This window comes from Erythrolamprus reginae, chromosome 8 (assembly GCF_031021105.1).
Source record: "Erythrolamprus reginae isolate rEryReg1 chromosome 8, rEryReg1.hap1, whole genome shotgun sequence".
Classification (NCBI taxonomy): domain Eukaryota; kingdom Metazoa; phylum Chordata; class Lepidosauria; order Squamata; family Dipsadidae; genus Erythrolamprus; species Erythrolamprus reginae.
In genome coordinates this window covers 43882796-43909654 of record NC_091957.1, presented here as the reverse complement: position 1 = coordinate 43909654, position 26859 = coordinate 43882796, and the positions used below count along the sequence as shown (strand labels likewise).

The 26859-nt window shown below is 41.8% G+C and overlaps 1 protein-coding gene across 1 annotated transcript; it reads left to right on the top strand.

Moving 5' to 3' along the window:
* The first annotated feature begins 8378 nt into the window (after positions 1 to 8378).
* On the top strand, positions 8379 to 25380 carry LPAR4 (lysophosphatidic acid receptor 4). Its single transcript, XM_070758315.1, has 2 exons — positions 8379 to 8907; positions 23992 to 25380. Exon 2 carries the CDS (start codon positions 24116 to 24118, stop codon positions 25163 to 25165), a length of 1050 nt encoding a protein of 349 aa, XP_070614416.1. The 5' UTR covers positions 8379 to 8907; positions 23992 to 24115; the 3' UTR covers positions 25166 to 25380.
* Positions 25381 to 26859: the final 1479 nt, after the last annotated feature.

Below are 26859 nucleotides of genomic sequence, written 5' to 3'. Positions count from 1 at the left end.
TAAGATTCAGGAGGGAAGTGTTTTAAATAGGAAAGTGAACAAAAGAACAAGGGGACACAATCTGAGGTTAGTTGGGGGAAAGATTAGAAGTAACATGAGAAAGTATTATTTTACTGAAAGAGGAGTAGATGCTTGGAACAAACTTCCAGCAGACGTGGTTGGTAAATCCACAGTAACTGAATTTAAACATGCCTGGGATAAACATATATCCATCCTAAGATAAAAGACAGGAAATAGTATAAGGGCAGACTAGATGGACCATGAGGTCTTTTTCTTTTTCAATCTTCTATGTTTCTGTGTTTCTATTTATGACATCTGATAAATTTAAAGATATGGATTTATCTCTTCTTCCTTTCTTCTTCTTTTTTTATTTTTAATGTTTCCTCTTCTCTTTCCTTCCCCCTTTTCTCTTTTTTTCTTTCTCTTTAGCCTTATTTTCTTCTATATATGTAAGCGTATATTTTGATTTAGAACTGTATACTCTAAATTCATACACATTTGTACCAGTATTCACATAGTCCTTTTGCTTTATGTATCCCCTCCCCTATTTATCTTCAATTATATTTTCTTTAAAAGAAAAAGGGGGGAAAGAAAACAGAACTCTCCATCAACCCTCCTGCCTGGATTTGTAGAAGCTGGCAAGAACCAACAAAGTATTTTTATTGAGTCTCCCTCCTTGAATAAGAGAAACACATGATTAAACAGGAAGAAGGAACCAACAAGTACAGAAAAGCAAATTATCTTTCCATTGTGGATCACCCCTGATATAATCCCATTTCAACCTTGCTCTGTATAGGTAGATTCAGCCCCCTTTAGTCTGAGCAAAACTAGTTTCCTCTTATATAATGCAAGAATTTTGATGATATAGATGTACTGATGCAAATTTAGATACAAAAGAACAGTATTATTTTTAACATGAGACCACAAGATAAGGGGAAAGTTAATTTTGATTTTTATTGGCTGCCTAGAAATGGTTGAAAAAAATTAAAAGATGAGTTAAGATACTAAAGAAGGAGAGGACAAAAGCACAAGAAATAACAATTAGCTGTGTAACTCAGCTGTAGCAAATAATTTGAAATAAAGTTGGAGTGGTTGGTGGTAGTCCCAGAAGACCAAACTAGGTAAGGAGGTAGCATGAGTTAAAATACTTGTACGGAAAGTCAAGACTTAAATATATTAGATAGAAATTTTGTAAAAAGAGAGAGGATTATGAAGGGTTAGAATTAGAGAAATATTTTAATCTGTTATACTGTATAAGGATAATAGAGCTAGCCACTTAGGGAAGGATTTAGGTGGTGGATGGGAAGTAGCAAAGAAGGAGAGAAAGAGCAGAGAGGGGAGAAAGAGTAGAAAGAAGGAGGAAGGAGAAGGGAATGGTAGTAGAAGGAGGGAGAAAGAGTAAGGAAGTAGGTAGTAGAGGCGGAATGGTCGTATGAGATAGAACGAGGCAAGCGGAAAGAAGAAAGATGGATACAGATGGAATAATATAAAGCAGCCCTGTAATGCAATCCAGTTTATTGTATTTGAATAATGATACATGTACAGTGCTCAAAAAATTAAAGGGAACAGTTAAACAACACAGTATGACTCCAAGTAAATCAAACTTCTGTGAAATCAAACTGTCCACTTAGGAAGCAACACTGATTGACAGTCAATTTCGCCTGCTGTTGTGCACATTCAACTTTGTACAGAACAAAGTATTCAGTGAGAATATTTCATTCTTTCAGATCTAGGATGTGGTCTTTGAGTGTTCCCTTGATTTTTTTGAGCAGTATGTATTAAGATGTATTGAAGGTATATGAAGTCTTATGTTGAATGTGAAGAAATTTTTTTAAAAATTGAAAAAAAATCCTAGTTTACTCTTCAACTAATCTGAAAAGGAAATGAGCATGTAAGGCTAACCTGAACTCAGCAGGACTTTATTTATGCAGCATAAAGCATCCTACCCAATTCCACAAAGATTGGAATTGCTTGCAAATGATGCCAAAGAAAAATAGAAGGAGCTTATTAATCCAAGTCTCCCTATGTTACCCCATTGGTCCAATGTCTTTCATGAGTCTCCTAAAATTTCATCACCTGACCTGGGTAACATCGTCAGAGCACCATCAGGGTAATGAACCATCTATAAGAAAAATACTAAGATCAGAGAATATCAAGAGCCCTACAGTCCTCCTCCTCCCCCCTCCTCCCCAAACTCCCCATTCCCCTCTAGTACTGATGATATTATATAGTTTGGTTATGAAATGTTTGCAAGAAAACAACCAAGTTCAGAGAACACCAAGGACCCTTCTTACAGTAAGTGTCCGTCTGTCATCTATCTGTCTGTCTGTCTTTCTGTCTGTCTGTCATCTGTCTATCTATCTATCTATCTATCTATCTATCTATCTATCTATCTATCTATCTATCTATCTATCTATCTCATATCTCTCTCTATTTTCTAATTATCCATCTCTCATCTCTCTGTCTTACCTATCATATATATATGTATGTATGTATGTATGTATGTATGTATATATATATATATATATATATATATATATATATATATATATCCTAGTCTCCCTTAATTTTCAAATTCAGCAAAAACATGTGACACACACACACACACATATAGATAGATAGATAGATATAGATAGATGATAGATATAGATATATCCCTCCCTGCCTCCCTCTCTTTCCCCCTGTCTGTCTGTCTGTCTATCTATCTCAGTGTTTTTCAACCAGTGTGCGGTGGCACACTAGTGTGCCGCGAGACATGGTCAGGTGTGCCGCGAAGCTCAGAGAGAAAGAAAGAGAAAAAGAAAGAAAGAAAGCGACAGAGAGAAAGAAAGCAAGCAAGAGAGAAAGCGAGCGAGCGAAAGAGAGAGAGAAAGAGAACAAGAGAAAGAGAGAAAGAGAACAAGAAAAAGAAAGCAAGAGAGAAAGAGAGAGAGAGCAAGAGTGGGAGGTAAGGAGAGAGAGAGAAAGACATAGAGGGAGGTAGGGAGGGAGAAAGAAAGAGAGGGAAAAAGAGAGGAAGGAAGAGAAAGAAAGAGGGATGGAGAGAGAGAAAGAAAGATGAAGGGAGAGAAAGAGGGAGGGAGAGAGAGAGAAATAGAGCGAAAGGGAGGAAGAGAGAGAGGAAAATTTTTTTGTCCAAACTTTTTTTAGCCCCCCCCCTCCCCCCTCAATGTGTCCCAGGGCTTCATAAATGTAAAAAATGTGCCGCGGCTCAAGAAAGATTGAAAATCACTGGTCTGTCTGTCTGTCTATCTATCTATCTATCTATCTATCTATCTATCTATCTATCTATCTATCTATCTATCTGACATTGATATCTATCTAGCACTGATAATGTTATCTAGTTTGGGTAATAAACATCTGCACGAAGCTCAGAGAGCACCAAGGACCCCCTCATCTCAATCCTGAGTCACAAAGATTCTCCTTTATTAGTCTATTAAAATTATCAGGCTTGGGGGACCTTTCTCTTTGGCCCCTCTGAATAATTTGATTAAAGATCGTATTAAGCAGATAACACTCCCATTCCTGTACCCTGTATAGAAATGTGTCTTTATTGTAGAGGAACAAACCAGTCAACAATGTGCTCCCATTTAAGGAGCTGGCCTTACAGGATGGGGAGGTACAGGAAAGAGCAACGTTATTCCTGTCGACCAGGATGAGGAAATTACTTGGAGCTGCTGGGGAACCGTGAGGCAGCTTCAAGATTCTTGAGGAAAAGACACACAAAGGCTGTTGAGGACAAGTAGAAAGGAGTGCTTGTTTGCTCGCCTGGAGCCTTTTGCTCTCTCGTCCAGCCACACACATACAGTACACACACATACACACAAAACACACACACACACACTATCACACACAGAGAGAGAGATCCTGTAAGTTGTTTACAGTTGAAGGGACTGGAGAAAAGAGGACTCTTTTCAATTGAATGCTGTATTTTAAAAAATATTGCTCCTTTGCAGTGGAAATTCCTCGTTAGAGTCAAAAGCATTAGTAGATTAATCAACTAAAGCTTGGGTTGATTAATTTACTTTATGCTATTAATGCTGGAGAAGTTCCAGTTTTGGATCACAATGACTTAGCGAGATGCCTGAAGCCACCTAACATTGATGGTTAACCACGGTTTGTTTACAGTTTAGCCTTTTGTGATGTAAAGGAAATTCTTTCTTTTACAGCCAATGTTATTAGTAGATCGATCAACCGAAGCTTTGGATTGATAAATCTACCGATGCTATTGACCCTAGAGGAGATCCAGCTTCGGGTTCGAATGACTTTGCGTGATGCTTTTGAACCCACCCAGTATGGGTTGTTAACCACAGGCTTAGTGTGTTGTGTCACAAACTGCGTCAACAGGTCTCGTAGGGGAGATGACTCTGCATGGAATTGGGCAATCTGAAAATGGGCATGGGCTGGCCATCTTAAACACTCAAAGAGCTATTTGGACCCATTTCCTACAGAAAAGAAAACACCGGGAGCCACAAAAATCTTTTGACATCTAAAATGAAGATAACACTGCATATATTATTTTTTTTACCTTTGTGCTATGTTCTGCCGGCGTGTCTCAACCGCCCATAATTACAGGGTAATTAGTCCAGGAAGACACACACCACACAATAAAAGGAAAACCCAAAAGTTTTTATAGACAGAAAAACAGAAATAGCTCCCTTTTTAAATGTCAAAGGGATTTTCTGGTACACACAAGGCACAGGTTAAATGCAATCCAATTGCTCACCCAATAACTGGGAAATTGAGTCCAATTCTAAAGTCCAGAGAGTCCACACACACAATCCTGAAGAGCAAAAATCACGATCTTGATGAAACAATGAATCAGATAAACTGCCATGAGGCTAAAATACCAGGCTGTACTTTTATCTGTAGCACTAATTACAGCAGCCCCACCCAACCACAGGTGGCCTCATTTGCTCTTGTAATAATCCTTCAGTTGTTGTCTCCTATGCATCACTCTACGCATGCGTGGATGTGTCATTAATTCTTGTGCAGAATCCAGGGATGATACAGATGATTAATCTCCTCCTGGGCTGTCTGCCAAACTCCCCTCTTCCCTGTTACTCACGCTTCCTTGGTCAGAGGAGGCTTCGTCGGCAGATTCTACTGGGAGCAAAACAGTCCTGCGGCATGTGGATGTCTCCCCCACCTCCACCTCCAAATTCCTTGGGGCAGGAGCTGGGCCAGAGCTAACCACAACAATGCTATATATTAAAAAACCTATAGTGTGTTGTATTTTCGTAATCAATGAATTGCTACAGAGAAAACATTTTTTTATTTCTGCATGCAACAAAAACATTTTGAATTCACACACACCCCCTCAAAAAAAAAGATGGATCGAAAAGCTCAATAAATCACGTGCCGGTGGGTGTCACACATTGGCGGCTGTGACGCATGTTTTGAGCCGCAGCCAAGGAATCAAAAAGCCACATGTGACTCCAGAGCCATGGGTTGCAGACTCCTAGTCCATGGAGTCTGGCAACTTTTTGCACACCCTCAACATTTCCCCAAGGGAAACACATCAAAGCAAATCACTATCTCATTATACACATTTTAACTGTTGCCAGACAAGCATTTGGAGAGACTTAAAAGGACACAAATCCCCCATGAGTTAAAAAAAGGTTCAGGAGGGAAGTGTTTTTAATAGGAAAGTGAACACAAGAACCAGGGGACACAATCTGAAGTTAGTTGGGGGAAAGATCAAAAGCAACGTGAGAAAATATTATTTCACTGAAAGAGTAGTAGATGCTTGGAACAAACTTCCAGCAGACCTGGTTGGTAAATCCACAGTAACTGAATTTAAACATGCCTGGGATAAATCCATTGTAAGATGAAATACAGGAAATAGTATAAGGGCAGACTAGATGGACCATGAGGTCTTTTTCTGCCGTCAGTCTTCTATGTTTCCATGTTTCTAAGAGAGAACATGACAACCAATAAATTGATGGACTTTACTGAAACGACAAGGCTCACCTATGAATTACACAATAGACAAGAGTGGTTTTTACTATATGGGAAAAAAATTATAAGTGGCTAGAAATCAAAAATACAAACAAACAAACAGAAATAAAGTTATTGTAAATATTAACACTAATGGAAATTTTTATTATGACAGATTAACAATTTGGTAGAAGGATGTATGGGCACAGAAATTTTCTTCATTTTCGATGTTATAGAAACATAAATTGTAAAGATGTTTATGTGTTTTGTTATTGTCTTTTATGTTTTTGTATTGTTTTTTAAAAAATCAATAAAAATATTTTTTTAAAAAATATTTTCCCAGTTGGGTGGGGCAGATTGTCCTAGGAAAGAAGGTTAGGAAAAAACTCTTCACCACTACCCTGAATGTTTAATGGGGAGGGTTACAGGTTCTGGGCCATGCCAGGTACCCCAACCTATCTGCTGTTTCTAACTCACCACTCAAGAGAAAGGAACGGTAATTGTTTTGGGGGTTACATTGGAAGAATTAAGATCAGGGAAGTAAGTAAGTAAGTAAGTAAGTAAGTAAGTAAGTAAGTAAGTAAGTAAGTAAGTAAGTAAGTAAGTAAGTAAGTAAGTTAAGTAAGTGATGTTCATTTTGGAACCAGCTCCCCCAGATATCAGAATTGCCCCCCCCCCTCCTCACCTTTTGTAAGCTCCTTAAAACCCACCTCTGTCGTCAGGCATGGGGAAATTGAGATACAGTGTTCCCTCGATATTCGCAGGTCCGAACTTCAAAAAATATTAATTAAAAAATACTTTGCGGGGTTTTTTTCTATACCAGTTTTTCCCGCCCGATGATGTCATACGTCATCGCCAAATTAATAATTTTTGCAAATAAATAACAAAAAATATTAATTATTGTTAATAAATAATTATGTTTATAAATATCAGGATCACTAAGTGTCTTATTCAATGGTGAGTACCAGTAATAATGGTGAGTAAATGGGTGTTAAGGGAATGGGAAATGGTAATTTAGGGGTTTAAAGGGTTAAGGGAAGGCTTGTGATACTGTCCATAGCCAAAAATAGTGTATTTACTTCCGCATCTCTACTTCGCGGAAATTCGACTTTCGCGGGCGATCTCAGTATGCATCCCCTGTGAAAATTGAGGGAACACTGTATTCCTTTCCCCCCATGCCTATACAATTTATGCATGGTATGTTTGTGTGTATGTTTGGTTTTTAGTAAGGGTTTTTAGTTATTTTAAATATTAGATTTGTTATATGCTGTTTTATTATTGTTGTTAGCCGCCCCGAGTCTACCAAGAGGGGCGGCATACAAGCTAGATAGATAGATAGATAGATAGATAGATAGATAGATAGATAGATAGATAGATAGATTTTGTTTGAGGAGGACATCTAATGGATTGTGGATCTGTCTCAGATGGCTGGTAAGGCCTATATAGGCATGAAATGTTCTGCCACATGTTGGACAGACATGTGTGGACACCATTGTCACAGCATTTGCAGCTCTGGCTTTGCGGAGTGAGTGCTTGTTTCTCTTCTGCTATGAATGTTCTCCTGGCCTCAGATGTCGGGCAGCCTTGGTGGATCAGCCATGCCATGTTGGTCGACCTTGTGCTAGGGTTTCCCAGGAGGTGGTGTCAAAATCGAGAGACTTGAAGGAGGCTTTCGCTGTGTCTTTGTATCGCTTACTTTGTCCCCCGTGTGATCACTTTGCTTTAGGTAGTTCACCATAGAGGAGCTGTTTAGGGATGCAATGGTCTGGCATCCTGGCAACATAGCCTGCCCACCGTGTCTGGGCTTTCATCAGCAGGGTGGAGAGGACCTCAGTGTCAGGCACCTTATCCTGCCACCGGATCCTCAGCATTCTAGAGGCAGGTTCAATTGCCAAGCACAGGAGGAGGCAAAGCTAGCTCTTCTATGACATGTGGACTTCAACTCCCAGAATTCCTGAGCTGGGATGATTGGCTCAGGAATTCTGGGAATTGAAGTCCAGAAGTCATAGAAGAGCCAACTTTGCCCCTCTGTATGTGTGTGTGTATCTGGACAAAATAGACTTTCTCAATCTTGCCAACTTTAAGATGGGTAAACTTAAACTCCCAGCACTCCCCAGCTAGCACTGCTGCCTGGGAACTTCTGGGAGATGAAACGCACACCCAACTTCATTCCCAAGGTTGAAAAAACACCCAGCCCGATCCTTAGCAAATCCATCTACTGTATCTTAAATCCTGCAATCCGGAGCGCCGTTGGTCTGCAGCGACCTCCCGTTTCCCCCCTTCCTTTTGCAATCGATCCGGGCCCAAGATTTTAGTTCCCATCTCAACTAATCCACAAAGTAAATTACCCGGGGGTGGGTGGGTGAGAGAAAACCGATCCTCCTCCTCTTCCTCTCCTCCTCCGAGAGCTCCCCCCCCCCCACATCTCAGCCCCGAATGGAGGCGGGGACAAGAAGGCAAAACCGAAAGGCCGGGCCAGTTCCCCCCGGATCCTGCCACGATCCGCTCGCCATCCAATCCCCTTCGAAGACCCCCGTCTCTCCTCCACCCCCAACCCCCTCCGAGCCCGGCTGCAGCCCCTCGTCCTCCTCCGCCTCGCCTTTCCCTCCCTCCGTCCGACCCAGCGCGGCGCGCACGCGAACCCGGCGCGCAAAGTGGGTCGGGGGGCGCCCCGAGGCTCCGCAGGCGGCTCCTTCCAGCAGAAACAAACAAAGGAGTCGAGGTCGGGCTGGTGGAGTCCCGGTCGGAGAGCGGCACGAAGGTCTCCCCTTCCTAAGCTGCCGCCGCCTCCCGGGACGGAACGGAGCGCAAGAGAGAGCCGCCGGGCCGGAGAGATCCGAGCGGGGAAGCCCGGGGACGGAGCGAAGGATGGCGCTGCCCGGCAGGAAGCCTCTTTGCAGCCCAGCCGGAGCGAGGGGCTACCGCCTGGGTCCGCGCATCCCGTCTTGAGCCGCTTCCCTTTGTTGGGTAAGGCGACCGAGCGAGCGATCTACTGTAGAGTGCGCGGGAGGCCAGGGGCGCATGGAGAGAACCTCCGCGGCCACATCCCGGCGGGGGAGTCCTTTGAAAAGCGGGGTGGCGGGGGTCTTCCTTGGAGAAGAGGAGGGTGGAGGATCCTTCTGCCTCTCCGGGTCTTTGTCCCGAGATTCCTTCTTAAAAAAACCAAACAAACTCAGCTGCGCTTTTCCTAGCCCCTGCGCTCTTCGGTCGACTGCGCGATGGATCCCTGCGCGCGTCCCTGCGCAAGAAGGGCGAAATCCGAGCGAGGAGGGGGAAGACTAGGAAGGGGGGAAAGGAGGGACCGCGTTGGGGGGGAGGTTGGCAAAACTTAAGCAGCCGAGCCGAACTGTTCTCTCTCCCTCCCCGCTCTTTCTTTTGTGCTTTTGGTCGCCAAAAAGTATCTGCAAAACACCTTTTTCCCCTCCCAAGAAAATCCTAATACTGTACAGTATATTCTAATCATGCCTTTCTGAAGCCAGTGAGTTAAGAGAACAGAATACTGGCTATCTTGGTCTCCTTAAAAGTACCTTCCTCTTGAAATCCATTCCAGAGGATCCTCCAGATCTGAGGAAGCTGCTAGATTCCAAAGCCTAAAGTAGCACCCTCCAAAGTGTTATCCCCAAAATGTTTGTTTATGTATACTGTATATGTGAGTTTAGATAGATAGATAGATAGATAGATAGATAGATAGATAGATAGATAGATAGATAGATAGATAGATAGATTTTATTGGCCAAGTGTGATTGGACACACAAGGAATTTATCTTGGTGCAGATGCTCTCAGCCTACATAAAAGAAAAATGATACATTTGTCAAGAACCATGTGGTGCAACACTTAATGATTGTCATAGGGGTCAAATAAGCAATGAAGAAACAATCAATATTAATAAAAATTTATTATGGGTTTTAATGTTCTTATTACTAATAATTTGACTTGTTTATTGTATGTACTGTTTATTGTTGTAAGCTGCTCTGAGTCCCATTGGGATTGAGCAGCATAGAAGTCATTTAGACTGATTTAAATTAAATTAAATCCCCAATAAATTGGATGCTCCCATAAACCTTGGAGAAACTCCACATCTGGGAAAGTTCACAGAAGTTAGAACCTTCAGTGATCTAAGGTGGCTACTTTCCCTTTTCTCTATTTCCCACTGTAAAAATTCACAAATAGTGGCATGGCTTCATATTTGCATAAGGCCTTGGGCTGGTTAGCCTCTCTTCTCTCTCTCTCTCTCCAATGCCCTGTCCCAAAGTCTTAAATGCTAAATTTTAAGGGCTTCACTCTATAAGGATAGTGGGAGTTCACCCTGGGCCAATAAATAATAATGGACCTTAAGCTTCTTTTTTTTTCATTCCGGCTGGAGAAAACTGAATATTTATTAAAGCAGAGGTCTTCAAACTTGGCAACATTAAGACTTGTGGACTTCAACTCCCAGAATTCTCCAGCAAGCATAGCTGGCTGGAGAATTCTGGAAGTTGAAGTCCACAAGTCTTAATGTTGCCAAGTTTGGGGATCCCTGTATTAAAGGTTTGCCCACAATTAATTCCCATTCATCGAAGATACTCGGTTCCTAATGCCCGTATTTACGATTGCAAGCTTTTGCCAGATCCTGACTACAGTGTTCCCTCGATTTTCGCGGGGGTTACGTTCCGAGACCTCCCGCGAAAGTCGATTTTCCGCAAAGTAGCGGTGCGGAAGTAAAAACACTATTTTTGGCTATGGACGGCCAAAAACTACCCCCACGCACCCTTTTTCAAGGCAGCGCAAAGAGCCGGGCTTGAAATTAGGGCAGGGAGCGACGAAAGTGTGGAGGCCGGCAAAGATTGCTTTGAATGTCGGATGCCCCCGCCCCCCCAGCGCCTCCGGCTCCCTCGCCGCTACCGCCCGCCCGATCCACCCCTCTCACCGGCTTTCTTCGGACACGGGTCCTCCTGCAGCAGCGCTGGCAGCTACGGCTTCTCATCCTCCTCATTCGGCCGGTAGCCACTCTGAGCGCTTTCAGAATGCCTGCCTCGCCCCTCTCACAGTCCCTTAGCTGAGAGCACTTTCGTCCCAGCTATCAGCGAGGGGGCTGCAGGAGAGGTGGGGGCAGGCGTTCTCACAGAGAGGGAGAGGGAGAAAGAGAGAGAGAGCAAGAGGGGGGAGAGTGGAAGGTAGAGAGAGAGAGAGAAATGATAGAAAAAGGGAGAAAAAAAGAGAAATGAGAAAATGATTGAAGCAGAGAATGACAAGAAAGAAAGAGAAAGAGAGAGAGAAGTGACTCTTGGTGATGACATATGATGTCATCGGGTGGGAAAAACCGTGGTATAGAAAAAAACCCACGGAGTATTTTTTAATTAATATTTTTTGAAAAACCGTGGTATAGCGTTTTGCGAAGTTTGAACCCGCGAAAATCGAGGGATCACTGTATTCGGATTTTTGGCATTTCTCTTTCAAGAAAATTTTATACATGCAAATGTTTTTAAGAGATCACACTCACTTTCTATTGTTACTGATACTATGTCCTTAGCCTGCCAAGAGGCAGAGTTGGCAAATCACTACAGTCAAGTTTCTCTGTCAAACTATTCATTAAGGCTGCATTACTATTACTATTATCATCCTTCCTATCACCCATCTCCTCCCCACTTATGTATGACTGTAACTTGTTGCTTGTTTGCCTACATTTATACTAATATTGTTTCCTGATTGCTTATTTGTATCCTGTGATTTATTTATTTTATTTTATTTATTTATTTATCAGATTTGTATGCCGCCCCTCTCCGCAGACTCGGGGCGGCTCAAAACACAATAAAACAGTTCATGACAAATCTAATAATTATAATTTAAAATATTTTAAAAACCCCATATTTCTAAACAAACATACATACAAACATACCATGCATAAATTGTATATGCCCGGGGGAGATGTCTCAGTTCCCCCAAGCCTGACAACAACGGTGGGTTTTAAGGATCTTACAAAAGGCAAGGAGGGTAGGGGCAGTTCTAATCTCTGGGGGGAGCTGGTTCCAGAGAGTCGGGGCTGCCACAGAGAAGGCTCTTCCCCTGGGGCCCATCAGACGACATTGTTTAGTTGACAGGACCTGGAGAAGGCCCACTATGTGGGACCTAATCGGTCGCTGGGATTCGTGCGGCAGAAGGCGGTCTCGGAGATATTCTGGTCCGATGCCATGAAGGGCTTTATGGTCATTATGTGTACCTCAAGATTCTTGACAAATGTATCTCTTCTTTTATGTACACTGAGAGTCTACACACCAAAGACAAATTCCTTCTGTGTCCAATCACACCTGGCCAATAAAGAATTCTATTCTATTCTATTCTATTTTCTATTGTATTTTCTATTACGTCACTCCACTCCATAGTCTAGTCTAGACTGTATTTTATTTTGTTCTGTTCTGTTCCGCTCTGCTCCACTCCATAGTCTATTCTATTTTCTATTCTATTTTTATTACTATTATTATTATTATTATTATTATTATTATTATTATTATTATTATTATTATTATTTAGATTTGTATGCCGCCCCTCTACGAAGACTCAGAGCGGCTTCCAACAACAATACATTGTACAAATCTAACTGTTAAAAACAAACAGTTATAAAAACCCTTATTTAAAAACAATCATACAATCATAACCATACATAAAGCAGGACAGTCAGGGGAATCAATTTCCCCATACCTGGGTTTTCAGGAATTTACGGAAGGCAAGGAGGGTGGGGGCAGTCCTAATCTCCGAGGGGAGTTGATTCCAGAGGGCCAGGGCCGCCACAGAGAAGGCTCTTCCCCTGGGTCCCGCCAGACGACATTGCTTTGGCGACGGAACCCGGAGAAGGCCAACTCTGTGGGACCTAATTGGTCGCTGGGATTCTATTCTATTCTATTCTTTCCCAGATGTAGAGTTTCTCAAAAGTTTATGAGAGCATTCAACTTATTGGGGATAACATTTTGGAGGAGTGTTCCAGTATCTGGACTTTGCTTGTCAGAAGTTCGCAAAAAAGGGATCTTGTGACCACAGGACAATGCAACGTTCATAAATATGAATCAGTTGCCAAGTATCCGAATTTTGATCATGCGCTCATTGGGGATGCTGCAGTAGTCCTAAGTGTGAAAAATGGTCATCAGTCACTTTTTCCAGTGCCGTTCTATCTTGGAAGGGTCACTAAATGAACCATTGTAAGTTGAGAATTCCCTGTAGAATTTACGGACAGAACCTGAACCAGCTGGTGTCCCCTCCAGCATTCTGCAGCTGATTCAATAATCCTGTGGCTTGTTCCTGCTACAAATACCAATGCGCCTTGATTTTCTGTTTTTTTCTAAAGGTAGCGATGGTCGCAGCTGCAGATCATATTTAAGAATCTATTGAGCACCATTAATGTGCAGGATGCTGTCATTCAGGGCTACAACATCTGTACTTTCCAGATGCATTACAAACTTCCTCCTTCGGGTTTAGTCATAGCAATTAGGGCAGCTGGAAAGATTAATTCACTTTCTAAAGATAAATTTAATGGACAAACACAATACATGTGTACATTCTTATTTCTCTACCTCCTCTAGAAAGTCTTTAAAACATTAGGAAAAAGGGGTTCAGACAATAAAATAACACCCTGGATAAATCTGAGAATAAAAGAGGAACAAAAGTCTACAGACGAATTCACGCTGTTATTAATTATTACACTAAAGTGATTTGACATCCAAAAATAGTACTCCTTAATGCGCCACTCTGTTGTGCAACTAAAGGATTTTTGTCTGCCCTTTTAAAAATAAGTTTGTTTCGTTGTGTCTTAATTCCCAAGAGAGAGCTACAGGTAATCTTTTAAAAACAAATGTATTTTTATTGTTTATTAAACCCAAAGGAGATCTATAGCTAAGCATTTTATACTGTGGACAACAGATAGATTCCACAATATCATAGCCATCCATCCATGACCGGTATGCGCCCTGGAAGGCGTCTTCAGGAACCTCTTGCAAGGTCTTCGTCACGGCTAATTGGATCTCTTCTATGGATGAAAAACGTGCCTTGCCACAACGCGCTACGAGTCCGTGAGTTCCTGGCCAAACACCAGGTGCCAATGCTGCCCCACCCCCCCTATAATCCTTATGTCGCCCCAGCAGACTTCTTTTTGTTCCTTCGGATTAAGGCAGCCCTGAAAGGAACCCGGTTTTTGTCCATAGAAGAGATCCAATCAGCCATGACAAAGACCTTGCGAGGGTCCCTGAAGACGCCTTCCAGGGTGCATACCGGTCATGGCAGAGTTGCTGGAAAAAATGTGTAGAGGCCCAAGGACAGTACTTTGAAGAATTTTAAGTGTTGTGCAAATCTGTTCAATAACTTACTTTTAAAAAAAATAATTGCATTACTTTTGGAACACACCCTGTATTGTCCTTTTTAAAGATGGAAGAGAAAGACGGGGAGACAAATAGAATATATTTGTGCAATCATATAGGGTGATGAACAACTCTCTCCTTTATTAAAAACTCCGAAAGTAGGTTTTTTTCAATTTTTAGATTGCCTTTATTTCGACAAATAATATTCCCAAGCTATTTGGTAATGGCATCACTTGATCTACTACTACACAGGAGTTGCAGTGGGGTGCTCCCAGTTCGGCCCAGTCCTAAGAAGTAGCACCAGTGATGCGAATCCCAGCGACCAGTTAGGTCCCACAGAGTTGGCCTTCTCCGGGTCCCGTCAACTAAACAATGTCGTCTGGTGGGACCCGGGGAAGAGCCTTCTCTGTGGCGGCCCCGACCCTCTGGAACCAGCTCCTCCCAGAGATTAGGATTGCTCCCACCCTCCTTGCCTTTCGTAAACTTCTTAAAACCCACCTCTGCCGTCAGGCATGGGGGAACTGAGACATCTCCCCCTGGCCTATATAATTTATGCATGGTGTGTTTGTGTGTATGTTTGTTTTTAAATAAGGGGATTTTTAGAGACTTCTTAATATTAGATTTGTGATATATTGTTCGTATTATTGTTGTGAGCCGCCCCGAGTCTACGGAGAGGGGCGGCATACAAATCTAATAAATAAATAAATAAATAAATTTTAGAACCCACTACTGCACGGGAGGATTATCCTGAATTCTAAAAAGTCAACAAATGTGGTAGCCATTCATTTGGTGCTGGAGGTAGAAAACACCGGTGTGTACTTTTTCTGTACTTTTCCCCTGCCCTGTGGAACAACCTTACCATGGATCAGGCAGGTCCCCAACCCAATAACCCATCTTAAAGAGCTGGTTCTTCTCCCAGTTATTGGGTTAGAGCCAGTGGAGCAAAAAAGAATCCTTTGTAATTGTAAAAACTACTTTCAGAGTTTTTAATGAAGGAGAGAATTGTTCATTACTCTGTATGATTTCACAAATGTATTTGTCTCCCTGTCTTTCTCTTCCTTCTTTAGAGAGGACAATGGGTTATGTAAACCCAACCCATATTATATTATTAACACAAAGCATCTAAAGAGATCAAAATTAATACAGTCTTTATAATATTGTTGGGATAGTTATGGAATCACGGCATAATGCCCAAATCAAGGGTTTTAATACCATGTTTAATGCATAATCTATCTATGCGGTGGCTAGAAGTTGCAAATAATTGAAGGAATATCATTTAATGAACAGATGGGGAAGTAGAAAATCAAATGTCAATTGTTTTTTTAATAGTTTTAAAATTTGAAATGGGCAGCGGCAAATGGCAATTTTCTTTCTATTTGGTTTCATAGTTGTGTTGATTTTTGTAGGACATGAAGACGAATCTGATATTAGAATAGAACTGACCAAAGTTCTTTTTCCAGAACAGTTTGCAAAGATATCTCTTGCAAATAAATCCCTTCTGTTCAGGAAAAATTAGGCCATTGGATATGCTTGTTATCCTGTGCAATAATGTTGTTTCCGTTTGCTTTTGACTTAGCATTGGCAAACAAATTAGAGCTGGTCCAGTTGCACAGCGCATCAAGCCATTGGGATACTCATGCCATGATTCATGATCTAAGTGACTCAGCCAGTTCTAATTGTTTTAAATGACCCATGCGCTAGCATGATCGGTGAACCCATCCAATATGGAAAGCAAATTTTATCTACAGTATAACAACCATTCCTCTATCGCAAAACATTTCTTATTTAGGATCAAGATTCTCTGGTTCACATGATATACCCTGGCTATATAGTTGTCTGTTTACTATATATTGTATTCATCCCCCCCAACGTCTCCACTCATCTGTATTATTTTTACAAATAATTCAAGGCAGTAAATATACCCCCAAAAATGACATACTCTATCTATCTAGCTGTCTGTTTATTATATATTATATTCACTCTCTATCTCTCTGATTTGCTTCTTCTCCTTCCCAGTTTCAATAGACATTTTCCCCTGGGCTTCAATACCTTTAAAGTGACTTTGAATTGTTCTTGCTGAATTAAAATGAAACATTGCTAATACTATTGTTCCCTAGTCATACAGTTAATGACTTTCCCATTTGGTTCCGTAACTAATTAGATTTTCTGAGCGTCTGGTCTCCATTCCCAAAGCTTTTGACGAGTGCCTAGAAGACAGGGGAACCTTTGATTTAAGACGAGACGTTTATTTGGATATGTGTTTGGATATGTTCATTGCCTTAAATCATTTGTAAAAATAATAATACTTCCTGTGGCCAACCCCCTCTAAGACACAGGCAATTGGAAGAGAAAGTCTTCAAGACAAGTCAACTGTTGAAGGCTTCACGCATGTGTCCGTGGCTACTAGAAGAAGTTTGGCCAGTAATTCAGTGATGGGTTGTGCCTATTCAGACCGGTTCGCCCGAACTGGTGGTGGAAATTTGTCCCCACTCGCTGAATATTATTATTATTATTATTATTATTATTATTATTATTATTATTATTATTATTATTATTATTATTATTTATTAGACTTGTATGCCAGACCTGTCCAGAGACTTGGGGCGGCTCACAACAACAACAAAAACAATACAGGTACAAATCTAATAATTAAAGCTATGACTAAGCCCTGGAGATTAGGACTGCCCCCACCCTTCTTGCCTTCTGCAAACTTCTAAAAACTCACCTATATCGCCAGGCTTGGGGAAACTGACATTCCCCCAGCTGTTCCATTTTATGTATGGTTTGTTTGGATCGTATGACTGTTTTTTTTAAGGATTTTTAAAATTGTTTTTAATATTCGATTTGTATCTCATGTATTAGTTGTTGTGAGCTGCTCCAAGACTTTGGGGAGGGGCGGCATACAAGTATAATAATAATAATAATAATAATAATAATAATAATAATAATAATAATAATCTTAAAAAGCAATCAATATTACACAATCAAACAATCAATATTAACAATCATAGCCACACATAACTTTTAATGGTCAGAAGGGGGGCATGTGCTAATTGCCCCATGCCTGGTGAAATAGATACCGTGTTTCCCCGAAAGTAAGACAGTGTCTTACTTTCTTTTTATCCCCAAAAGCCCCACTATGTCTTACTTTCGGGGTATGTCTTATATTGGAAAAAAATTGACAATTTTTTTGTTTTAACCATAAAATTAACATTTAGACGCGGTGACGTATGGAGGGGGGGTGGCGCGGAAGTGGGCAGGAGGCGTCGCTCATTAAGATCAGAGGGAGGTGGCAGACGCGGCGACGTATGGAGAGGGGGACGGCGCAGGCGTGGGCAGGAGGCGGCGCTCATTTGGATCAGACGGAGGCGGCAGACGCGGTGATGTATGGAGGGGGCGGCGCGGAAGTGGGCAGGAGGCGGTGCGCAGCTAGATGAGAGGGAGGCGGCAATACCCCCGTGTTTCCCCGAAAGTAAGACATATGTCTTACTTTCGGGGTATGGCTTATATTAGCCGACCCCCCTGAAACCCCCAATACATCTTACAATCGGGGGTCTCTTACTATCGGGGAAACAGGGTAGGTCTTAAGGCTCTTACGGAAGGCGAGGAGGGTGGGGGCAGTTCAGATCTCTGGAGGGAGGTGATGGCCGGCTGGCTACACCCCCAAACTAGTCCTCTGATAGCTGCTCCTTGAAAGTGGCTGGCAAAAAGCCCTCTGCGCATGACAGTTTGCTCCTCTTTGGCACTACAAGTGCGCCCTCTGAGTCCATCATGGATCCATGCATGTCCACTGGGCGCGTGCACGCCCAGTGGCGCAATATTCAGTTTCTGCGCGTGCATGCCCAGTGGTGCAATATTCAGTTTCTGCGTAGCAAGTGAAATATTGTGTGAGGACTAGTGATGGGCAAACCCAACGGTGTTCAGGCTCAGCAAGTTCGGACGAACTTTACGCAAAATTCGGACGAAACGGAACCGAACCCGAACTCGAACCCGAATGGGGAATCCCTCCCATGAAGAGATTCCTAGGACGGAGCTTTGACGTCACCGGCAGGTTACTAAGGACGCCAAGGTGATCACTTCCTGGATTCCATGGAATCCAGGAAGTGATCCCCTTGGCGTCCTTAGCAACCTGCCGGTGACGTCAAAGCTCTGCCCCCGGAATCTCTTAGTGGGAGGGATTCCCCAGCTCCTTCAAAGGGAGGTCTTGACGTAAAAATGAACATTGTTATTTTTACGAAAAAGGACACCGCAGCGGCGCTGCAAGCAAAGGGTGTAAAAATAAACATGTTCTTATCTAGAAAAGTTCTTAAGTAGAGGTGTTCTTAGGTAGAGGTACCACTGTACCTGAAAGCTACCACACTGAACTTATATGTGTAGTAGACGAATTGAGTTCCAACAGCGCGCACATTGTGCTTTACTATAGCCACCGAATTTCTTTGTGAATGTTTTCCGTTGCTGGAGCAACAAGAGAAAAAAGGGACAAATGCATACAGACAACAGGGATGGTTATTGTGCTAGCTCCCTCACAAAAGGAACCAAAAATGAAAGAATGGGCTTTTGTGTGTCTTTAGGTAGCAAATATAAAGTGGTTTGTAAACAGAAAGGCAGAACTTCCTTTAGCCAGTCTGGTTTTGAATATATGGAAAACAGAAATACCAGTTCCGCGGATTCAACTTGGAATGTTATATGTAATTAAGGGACATTTTTTATTAAGGGTGGTTCATGTGAAGTTGATTTGAAAGTGTATTAATGCTCAACAAGAAACAGCATAATTTAATGAGAGCTCTGCTTGCAGCAATGAGAATAGATTTTGGAAGAAAGGCAGAAACGATGCAACTTGCTTGAGATGGCAAAATTAAAAATTCTCATTAAAGTGAAGGTGCACAAAACTGAACTTTAAATGGAAGCTTTTAGTGGACTTTTTGTAAGAAAAATCTAATTATAATTTATTTAATTATAAATATAAATTATAATGGAAGGATTCAATGATAGATAAAAACGTTTGAAAAGGGAATATTTGAAAGTGAAATCTATAGAAATATAGATTTCTGGTTTCTGTGAACCAAAGGTTGAATTCAAGCTTTATTTGTATCTTTTGTAAAAGAATTGGAAGTCACTTCCTTTTTACATTTCTGTTTTTTCCCCAGTTTTTGTTTTCTGCTGTCCTCTCTTTTTCTCTTTATTCTTTCTTTCTCTCTCTCTTTCCCTCTTACTATTCATGCTTGTTGATTTTTATCTTTAAGTTCTATTAAAGAAAACTTTTCAAAAAAGTGGAAGAAAGTCACAAAACTGACAATAATTGATTAGGAACTCTGATTTAGAGAATCTGCAGCAATGGCAAAATTAGCACTAGCAATTTAACCCTGCTGTTCTGTCCAAAAACACTATATACCTGTACTGTTCCTGGGTCTGTGTGACCTGAACCGAAAATTCTTTATTTTAGGGGCTTATATTTGGTCAATTTGAAAACATCGTTCACTTGGAAACTAGGTTGAACATTTCTGCACACAATGAAATGAAAATTGAAATAAAAAATTAATACTTATATTTTTATTTTGCTCATAAAAGCCTGTGCCCCCCTTTTTGTGAAATTATCTTCAATTTATAGATGATTTAGCCTGCAAAATGCATTCAATTTTACTAAATTTAGTGTAAGATTACTAGTTTGAAAATTGCTGAACTAAGCTAAAAACCAAAAATTCCTATGCTAGTGTAGGCTATTTTATATTAAGGAATATAAATAACATTAGGGAAATATGACCTGGTTCATCCACAGTTATCATAGGTAGTAATAAAAAGTATACGTTTTAGAAAAATTAAAAGATGACGAGTGAAAAGATTTCTTTCTTCTTTTCTTAAATATGGGTTTCTTTTCTTTCCCTTCATTTTTTAAAGGGAATGCTTATTTTTCCCCAATCAGATTGAGTTCTCCAATAGATCAACATGCATGCATACATACATATTGTATTTCCCTGAAAATAAGACCTTGTCTTATATTTTTTGAACCCTAAAATATGCACTTGGCCTTATTGCCATGCACTCAAAAGCCCAATTGGCCTTATTATCAGGAGCTGTCTTATTTTGGGGAAAACATATATAAAAGGAGGGCAAATCGAAGGCTTAGAGAATTCTGAGAAAAGTCCATTAATATTGCACTTTCTTCTAATACTAGAACATGAAGCATTGTATAATGGTTATAGTATCTTATTTATTCAGTTTGATTCGTGTGGCCATCCACTGGTTATACAACTTTGGTTAACTAACATCCAGTTAAGTAAACTTAAGCAAAAACTGTTCCCAGATTTGTAACACATTATATATATATGTGATGAGGCAGCAGCCATCTCGATCACCGGAACATAGAAACTTTAATATGTTCTATGTTCCGGTGATCGAGATGGCTGCTGCCTCATCATTCACGTATGTACCTGGAACTCGCATTTTTAGGACTATTCTTGGTATATATATATATATATATTTGTTTTCGTAAATTTTCACGGGTATATGTATGTAGATTGTTCTGAGTTCGGGTTTTGCCCTGTGTAATATTTTGCATGTTTATGCGACGTTTCGGTGAAATCACATTCACCATCATCAGGCTGAAGTTTCCAAGCTTCGTGCTGTTGTAAATTTTACATTTTACATTTTACAACAGCACGAAGCTTGGAAACTTCAGCCTGATGATGGTGAATGTGATTTCACTGCAATACCCACAATTATCAAAACGTCACAATCTTTAATAAGATCATAAAAGCATTTTAAAACGAAACAAACAATACGAAGGGTTTTAAAAACAAAAAAAAACAAACCCCAAATCTTGATTTCGAGATTCACTTATTCTAACACCGCTTTTAAATAAAGTTAAATGATGCCCCGTACCTCAGATTGAACTGAATGCATCTCACTTTTGAGGTTGGTGAGTGTTTTGGGGGTTTTTTTTGCTTCTTCCCGGGGCTTAAGTACTACAAACAAACTCTTCATGGTTCAAATTCTTCTGCAGAGGTTGTGTGTCTTGCGTTGCCTAACGTTTGCTCCTCAAATCCCTACAGATGGCAACTGGCCTGGTTCTCCCCACCCCCCCAGCCAGCCCTTCTGCAGCTTTACACACTAGGTCAGATGTTAGAGCCTGTCTTACAACAGGAAACAAGCAGCTGGAATGTCTGTTCTGCTGTTGTGCACCAGATGTTTGTTTCCCTGCTGCCAATCATATCACCCGACTCTTTTGCTAGCATTGTCTTCCAGATGCTTTGTGCATTTTTCTCATTTAATGGGGGGGGGGGTTAATTACACAGGGGTTTATCTGCCCACTACAAGGATGAATGTGTATGAGTGTATATGGGATCTTTTAAAATGGGGTGTTTTTTTAGTAAATTTGTATAATGTTTATAGTTATTTAGATTTCTTGTATATTGCATTAGCATTAGTAATAGTTTTTCGGTTCTTTTTTCCTTTCTTTTTTACTACTAGACTTTCTTTTTTTCTTAGCTTTTAAATTTTATTTGGGCAGTGGTGGTAAGGGTTTCTAGAAGGAGTAAATTATAAGGGCTTAATTGTGTTTGTAAGAATAAGATGAAATTATTGCAATGAGGTTAAAGGAAATCCACGTGGAATTCAAGTAGATGAAAATTTGGACATCTGGATGACAAAATTAGAGGTCATGATTGATCTCTGGGATTGCCTTCTGCTGCACGAATCCCAGCAACCAGTTAGGTCCCACAGAGTGGACCTTCTCTGGGTCCCATCGACTAAACAATGACATCTGGCGGGACCCAGGGGGAGAGCTTTCTCTGTGGTGACCCCGACCCTCTGGAACTAGCTCCCTCCAGAGATTAGGATTGCCCCCACCCTCCTTGCCTTTCAAAAACTTCTTAAATTCCACCTCTGCCATCAGGCATGGGGAAAATGAGCCATCTCCCCTGGCCTATATAGTTTATGCATGGTATGTTTGTATGGATGTATTGTTTTAAATAAGGGTTTTTAGATATTTTAACTATTAGATTTGCCATTTGTATATTGTTTTTTATTATTGCTGTGAGCTGCCCCGAGTCTGCGGAGAGGGGCGGCATACAAATCTAATAAATAAAATGAAATGATACTGAAAATAATTTAATTTGGAACTATTAAATATTTGGGGGGACAACTATACATGATTTACTAACTAAATACTTTTTTTATTGTAATCCGAGTATTTTGAAATGTATGGGAATTTTTTTTTTAAAAAAATACCCAGTATATTGTTATAGTTAATGTTGTACACTGCCCTGAGTTGTCTCGAGAAGGGCGGCATAGAAATCAAACAAACAAACAAATAAATAAAATATATTCTGCATTCTTGGAGAGAGGAGGTCTGTTTCACCAGAAGAAAAGGCTACTTCCTTCCGTTACAATCCAGATGATTATCTAGCAATACTATAAAATGATTAATTTTACAGGCTTATACTAACTTTTATTTCTTTGCCTGAAGCACAGTTGCTCAGCTTCTCAGCTGTGTTTCAAGTTAGTTCCTGACACTGAGCATGTGCAGAAGTCAAATTGTTCGACGGGACGCGTATGCCCAAAACGTCACGATGCGAACCAGTGACGTAGATAAGTGGATCCCACCCCTGGCTAGGCGATGTTATCTAGGTCAGTGTTTCCCAACCTTGGCCACTTGAAGATATTTGGACTTCAACTCCCAGAATTCCCCAGCCAGCGAATGCTGGCTGGGGAATTCTGGGAGTTGAAGTCCAGATATCTTCAAGTGGCCAAGGTTGGGAAACACTGATCTAGGTTGATTGCGAGAAAGCAACCATGTGGGACCGCCTTTTGCCGCACGAATCCCAGTGACCGGTCAGGTCCCACAGAGTCGGCCTTATCTAGGTCTCGTCAACTAGACAACATCAATTGGCTGGTCCTAAGGGAAGAGCCTTCTCTGTGGGGGGCCCGGACCTCTGGAATCAGCTCCCCTCGTAGATTCATACTGCCCCCACCCTCCTTGCCTTCCACAAGAATTATATGACTCATTTATGCCGACAGGCTTGGAGCCATTAAATCCTTGCCCCCTGGCCGATGAATGTGTGGGAGAAAGCTGATCGAATGGGAATGATTGGGTTTTTTTTTAATGATTTGGGGATTTTTAGGTGGTTTTTTTTTTTTGAGATTTCATATTTAATTAATTGGATTTACGATGTTATGCATTGTTTTATTATATGTTGTGAGCCGCCCTGAGTCTTCGGAGAGGGGCGGCATAAAGGTCCAATCAATCAATCGATCAATAAATGTATGTATGTTCAGAAAGCACCAAGGACCCAACAATTCAACCTTAAACTACAAATAGAATAGAATAGAATTCTTTATTGGCCAAGTGTGATTGGACACACAAGGAATTTGTCTTGGTGCAGATGCTCTCAGTGTACATAAAAGAAAAATATACATTTGTCAAGAATCATGTGGTCCAACATAATGATTGTCATAGGGGGTCAAATGGAGAAACAATCAATATTAATAAATATCTTAGGGTACAAGCAACAAGTTACAGTCATACAGTCCTAAGTGAGAGGAAAAGGATGATAGGAATGATGAGGAAAAAACTAGTAGAAATAGAAGTGCAGACTTAGTCAAAAGTGTTGAGGGAATTATTTGCTTAGTAGAGTGATATTCTTGCCTATCAATGTTTTTTTTTTATGTTGTGTAGGACTAAATAGATCTCTGAGATCTCATCTCTTTCCCAATCTTTTTTGTGTTCTTCAGGAGAAAGGTTCACATCATGACTCTTTGGCCGCAAGCTTTCAACCAGCAGAAGGTGCTTCTAGAAGCCGTGGGGGATTCCTGAACATCAGTACATGGATGCCCCTTAACTTTGTTCAGCGCTGGAATGGGAAATCACAGCCACAACAACCATACCTGCGTGATCGACGATTCCTTCAAGTACAACCTCTATGGAGCTGTCTACAGCGTGGTCTTCATCCTCGGCTTAATCACCAACTGTGCCTCTTTATTTGTCTTCTGGTTCCGCATCAAAATGCGGAGCGAGACCACCATTTTCATGACCAACCTGGCGGTCTCAGACTTGCTCTTCGTCTTCACCCTCCCGTTCAAGATCTTCTACAATTTCAACCGGAACTGGCCTTTTGGAGACCCTCTGTGCAAGATCTCGGGAACGGCCTTCTTGACCAACATCTACGGAAGCATGTTATTCCTCACCTGCATCAGTGTGGACCGCTTCCTCGCTATTGTCTACCCCTTCCGGTCTCGTTTGGTCAGGACAAGACGCAACTCGGCAATTGTCTGCGCAGGGGTGTGGGTTTTGGTACTCAGTGGAGGGATCCTGGCGTCCTTGTTTTCCACAACGAATACCACCAACGGCATAACAACGTGTTTCGAAGGGTTTCCCAAAGACGTATGGAAGACCTATTTGTCCAAGATTACAATATTTATTGAAGTGGTTGGCTTCATCATTCCCCTTCTGCTCAACCTTACGTGTTCATCGCTACTTCTGAGGACCCTTAGGAAGCCCGCCACCCTCTCCCAGATTGGCACCAACAAAGAAAAAGTGCTCAAGATGATAGTTGTGCACGTCACCATCTTCGTGGTGTGCTTTGTCCCCTACAATTCCATCCTTTTCCTTTATGCCCTCGTACGTTCTCAAGCCGTCGCCAACTGCTCTCTGGAGACCTTCGCCAAGACCTTCTACCCAATCACCCTGTGTATTGCCACCCTCAACTGTTGCTTTGACCCTTTCGTCTACTACTTCACTTCGGAATCCTTCCAGAAATCCTTCTACGTCATTCCTCATCTCAAAACGGATTCCCTTTTCAAAACCGAAACCCCTCTGACGAAAGTCCCCCTGCCACCGATACAGGAGGAGATGAGCGACCAGATGATTACGAATGGGGGAGACATGACCTGCGAATCCAATTTTTAATGCTGAAGCTTTCTGCACTAACAGTAGGATAAGCGTGGAACTGAAGAGAACTTGGTATTAACCCAGTAGGTGGGGATTATGTAGAACATGTATGTATGAAAAGTCAAGCAGACACTCTCCCTTCTGAAAACATATCCTCGTGTTTTAACTCCAGTAGCATATGCACATTTGGCTTTCGAAGCATCTGAATAATAAAATATTTCATCTTGTCCTTATTTATTCCCTTCCCTGCTGATTACTGTTAAAAAAGGTAAAGGTTGTCCCTCTCTAATTATGACCAGCTCTATTTTAATCTGGGTTAGGACCAGATTACTTATGCGACCGTCTCCTGCCTCACATACCTCAGAAGCCAGTTAGATCCCAGAGTCGGCCTTCTCCAGGTCCCGACAGCCAAGCAATGTCGTCTGGCTGGGCCAAGGGCAGTGATATGGCAGTGATATGGCACAGGTGCCACAATTGGCATGTGGAGCCATATCTGCCGGCACACAAACCATTGCCCTAGCTCAGCTCCAGCACGCATATGCGCCATGGCCAGCTGATTTTTGGCTCACACAGAGCTCAAGGAAAGCATTTTTGGCTTCCAGAGGGCCTCCGGGGGGATGGAGGGCATTTTTGCCTTCCCCAGGCTCCAGGGAAGCCTTGAGCCTGTGAAAAATGGGCCTACCAAGCCACCAGAAGTTGGGAAATGGGCTGTTTCTGGCCTCCAGAGGACCTCCTGGGGGCAGGGGAGGCAATTTTCACCCTCCCCAGGCCTTGAATTCTGGGTGCGGGCACTCGCGCAGGCGCGATAGTGTATGTACACGAGCTTTCGGCACCCGAGGGGAAAAAAGCTTCGCCATCACAGGCCTAGGGGAAGGGCCTTCTCTGGGGTGGCTCCAGTCCTTTGGAGCCAACTCCCCCCAGAGATTTGCACCGCCCCTACTCTCCTGGCTTTTTGAAAAGTTTTAAAAACACACCTTTGTCAGCAGGTCTGAGCATTGATACTCTGCTCCAGCTGATAGTATAATTGTGTTTGGAATGAATCAGGTTGAATGGTTTTAAATGGTTTTAGTCTTAGGTTTATACTTGGGTTTTTAAAACTCTGTATTTTGTTTTGGTTCTATTATGTAAGCCATTCTGATTCCTTTGGAGAAAGGCGGCCTAAAAATCCAAGTAAACAAAATAAATAAAATAAACCTCCCATTTCTTCACTGAGGGAGCCAGCGTTGTCTGAAGCTGTCTGAAGTATATGATTATATACTGGGACGCTGTTGCCTTCTCCTCAAAGTGGTACCTATTTGTCTACTTGCATTTGCATGCTTTCAAACTCCTAGGCTGTCAGGAGCTGTGGAGTGAGGAGTGAGAATTTACCCCATTACGTGGTGCTTGGATCTCAAACTATCAAATCTTTCAGTCAATAAGCCCAGTCTCTTAACCGCTAGGTCAGCCACTTGCAGCTCTGGAGCCTCATGTGGCTCTTTCATCCCTCAGCTGTGGCTCCCTGTCATCAGTCAGCACCACAATTTTGAGAGGAGCTTCCGGGTAGGATGGGAGGGAAGAAGGGCGTGCCAGGAGGAAACTCTATGGCAAGGGGAGGGTAAGAAGGGCGTGCCAGGAGGAAACTCTGGCAAGGGGAGGGTTTTCCGGTCAGCTCCACAATTGATAGGGCTTTTGGTTAGGACAGGTAAAGGAAACAGGATGCCGTGCTAGGAGGA

Coding starts and splice junctions, on each gene's coding strand:
- LPAR4 (XM_070758315.1), top strand. CDS start 24,116: ATGGGAAATCACAGCCACAACAACCATACCTGCGTGATCGACGATTCC.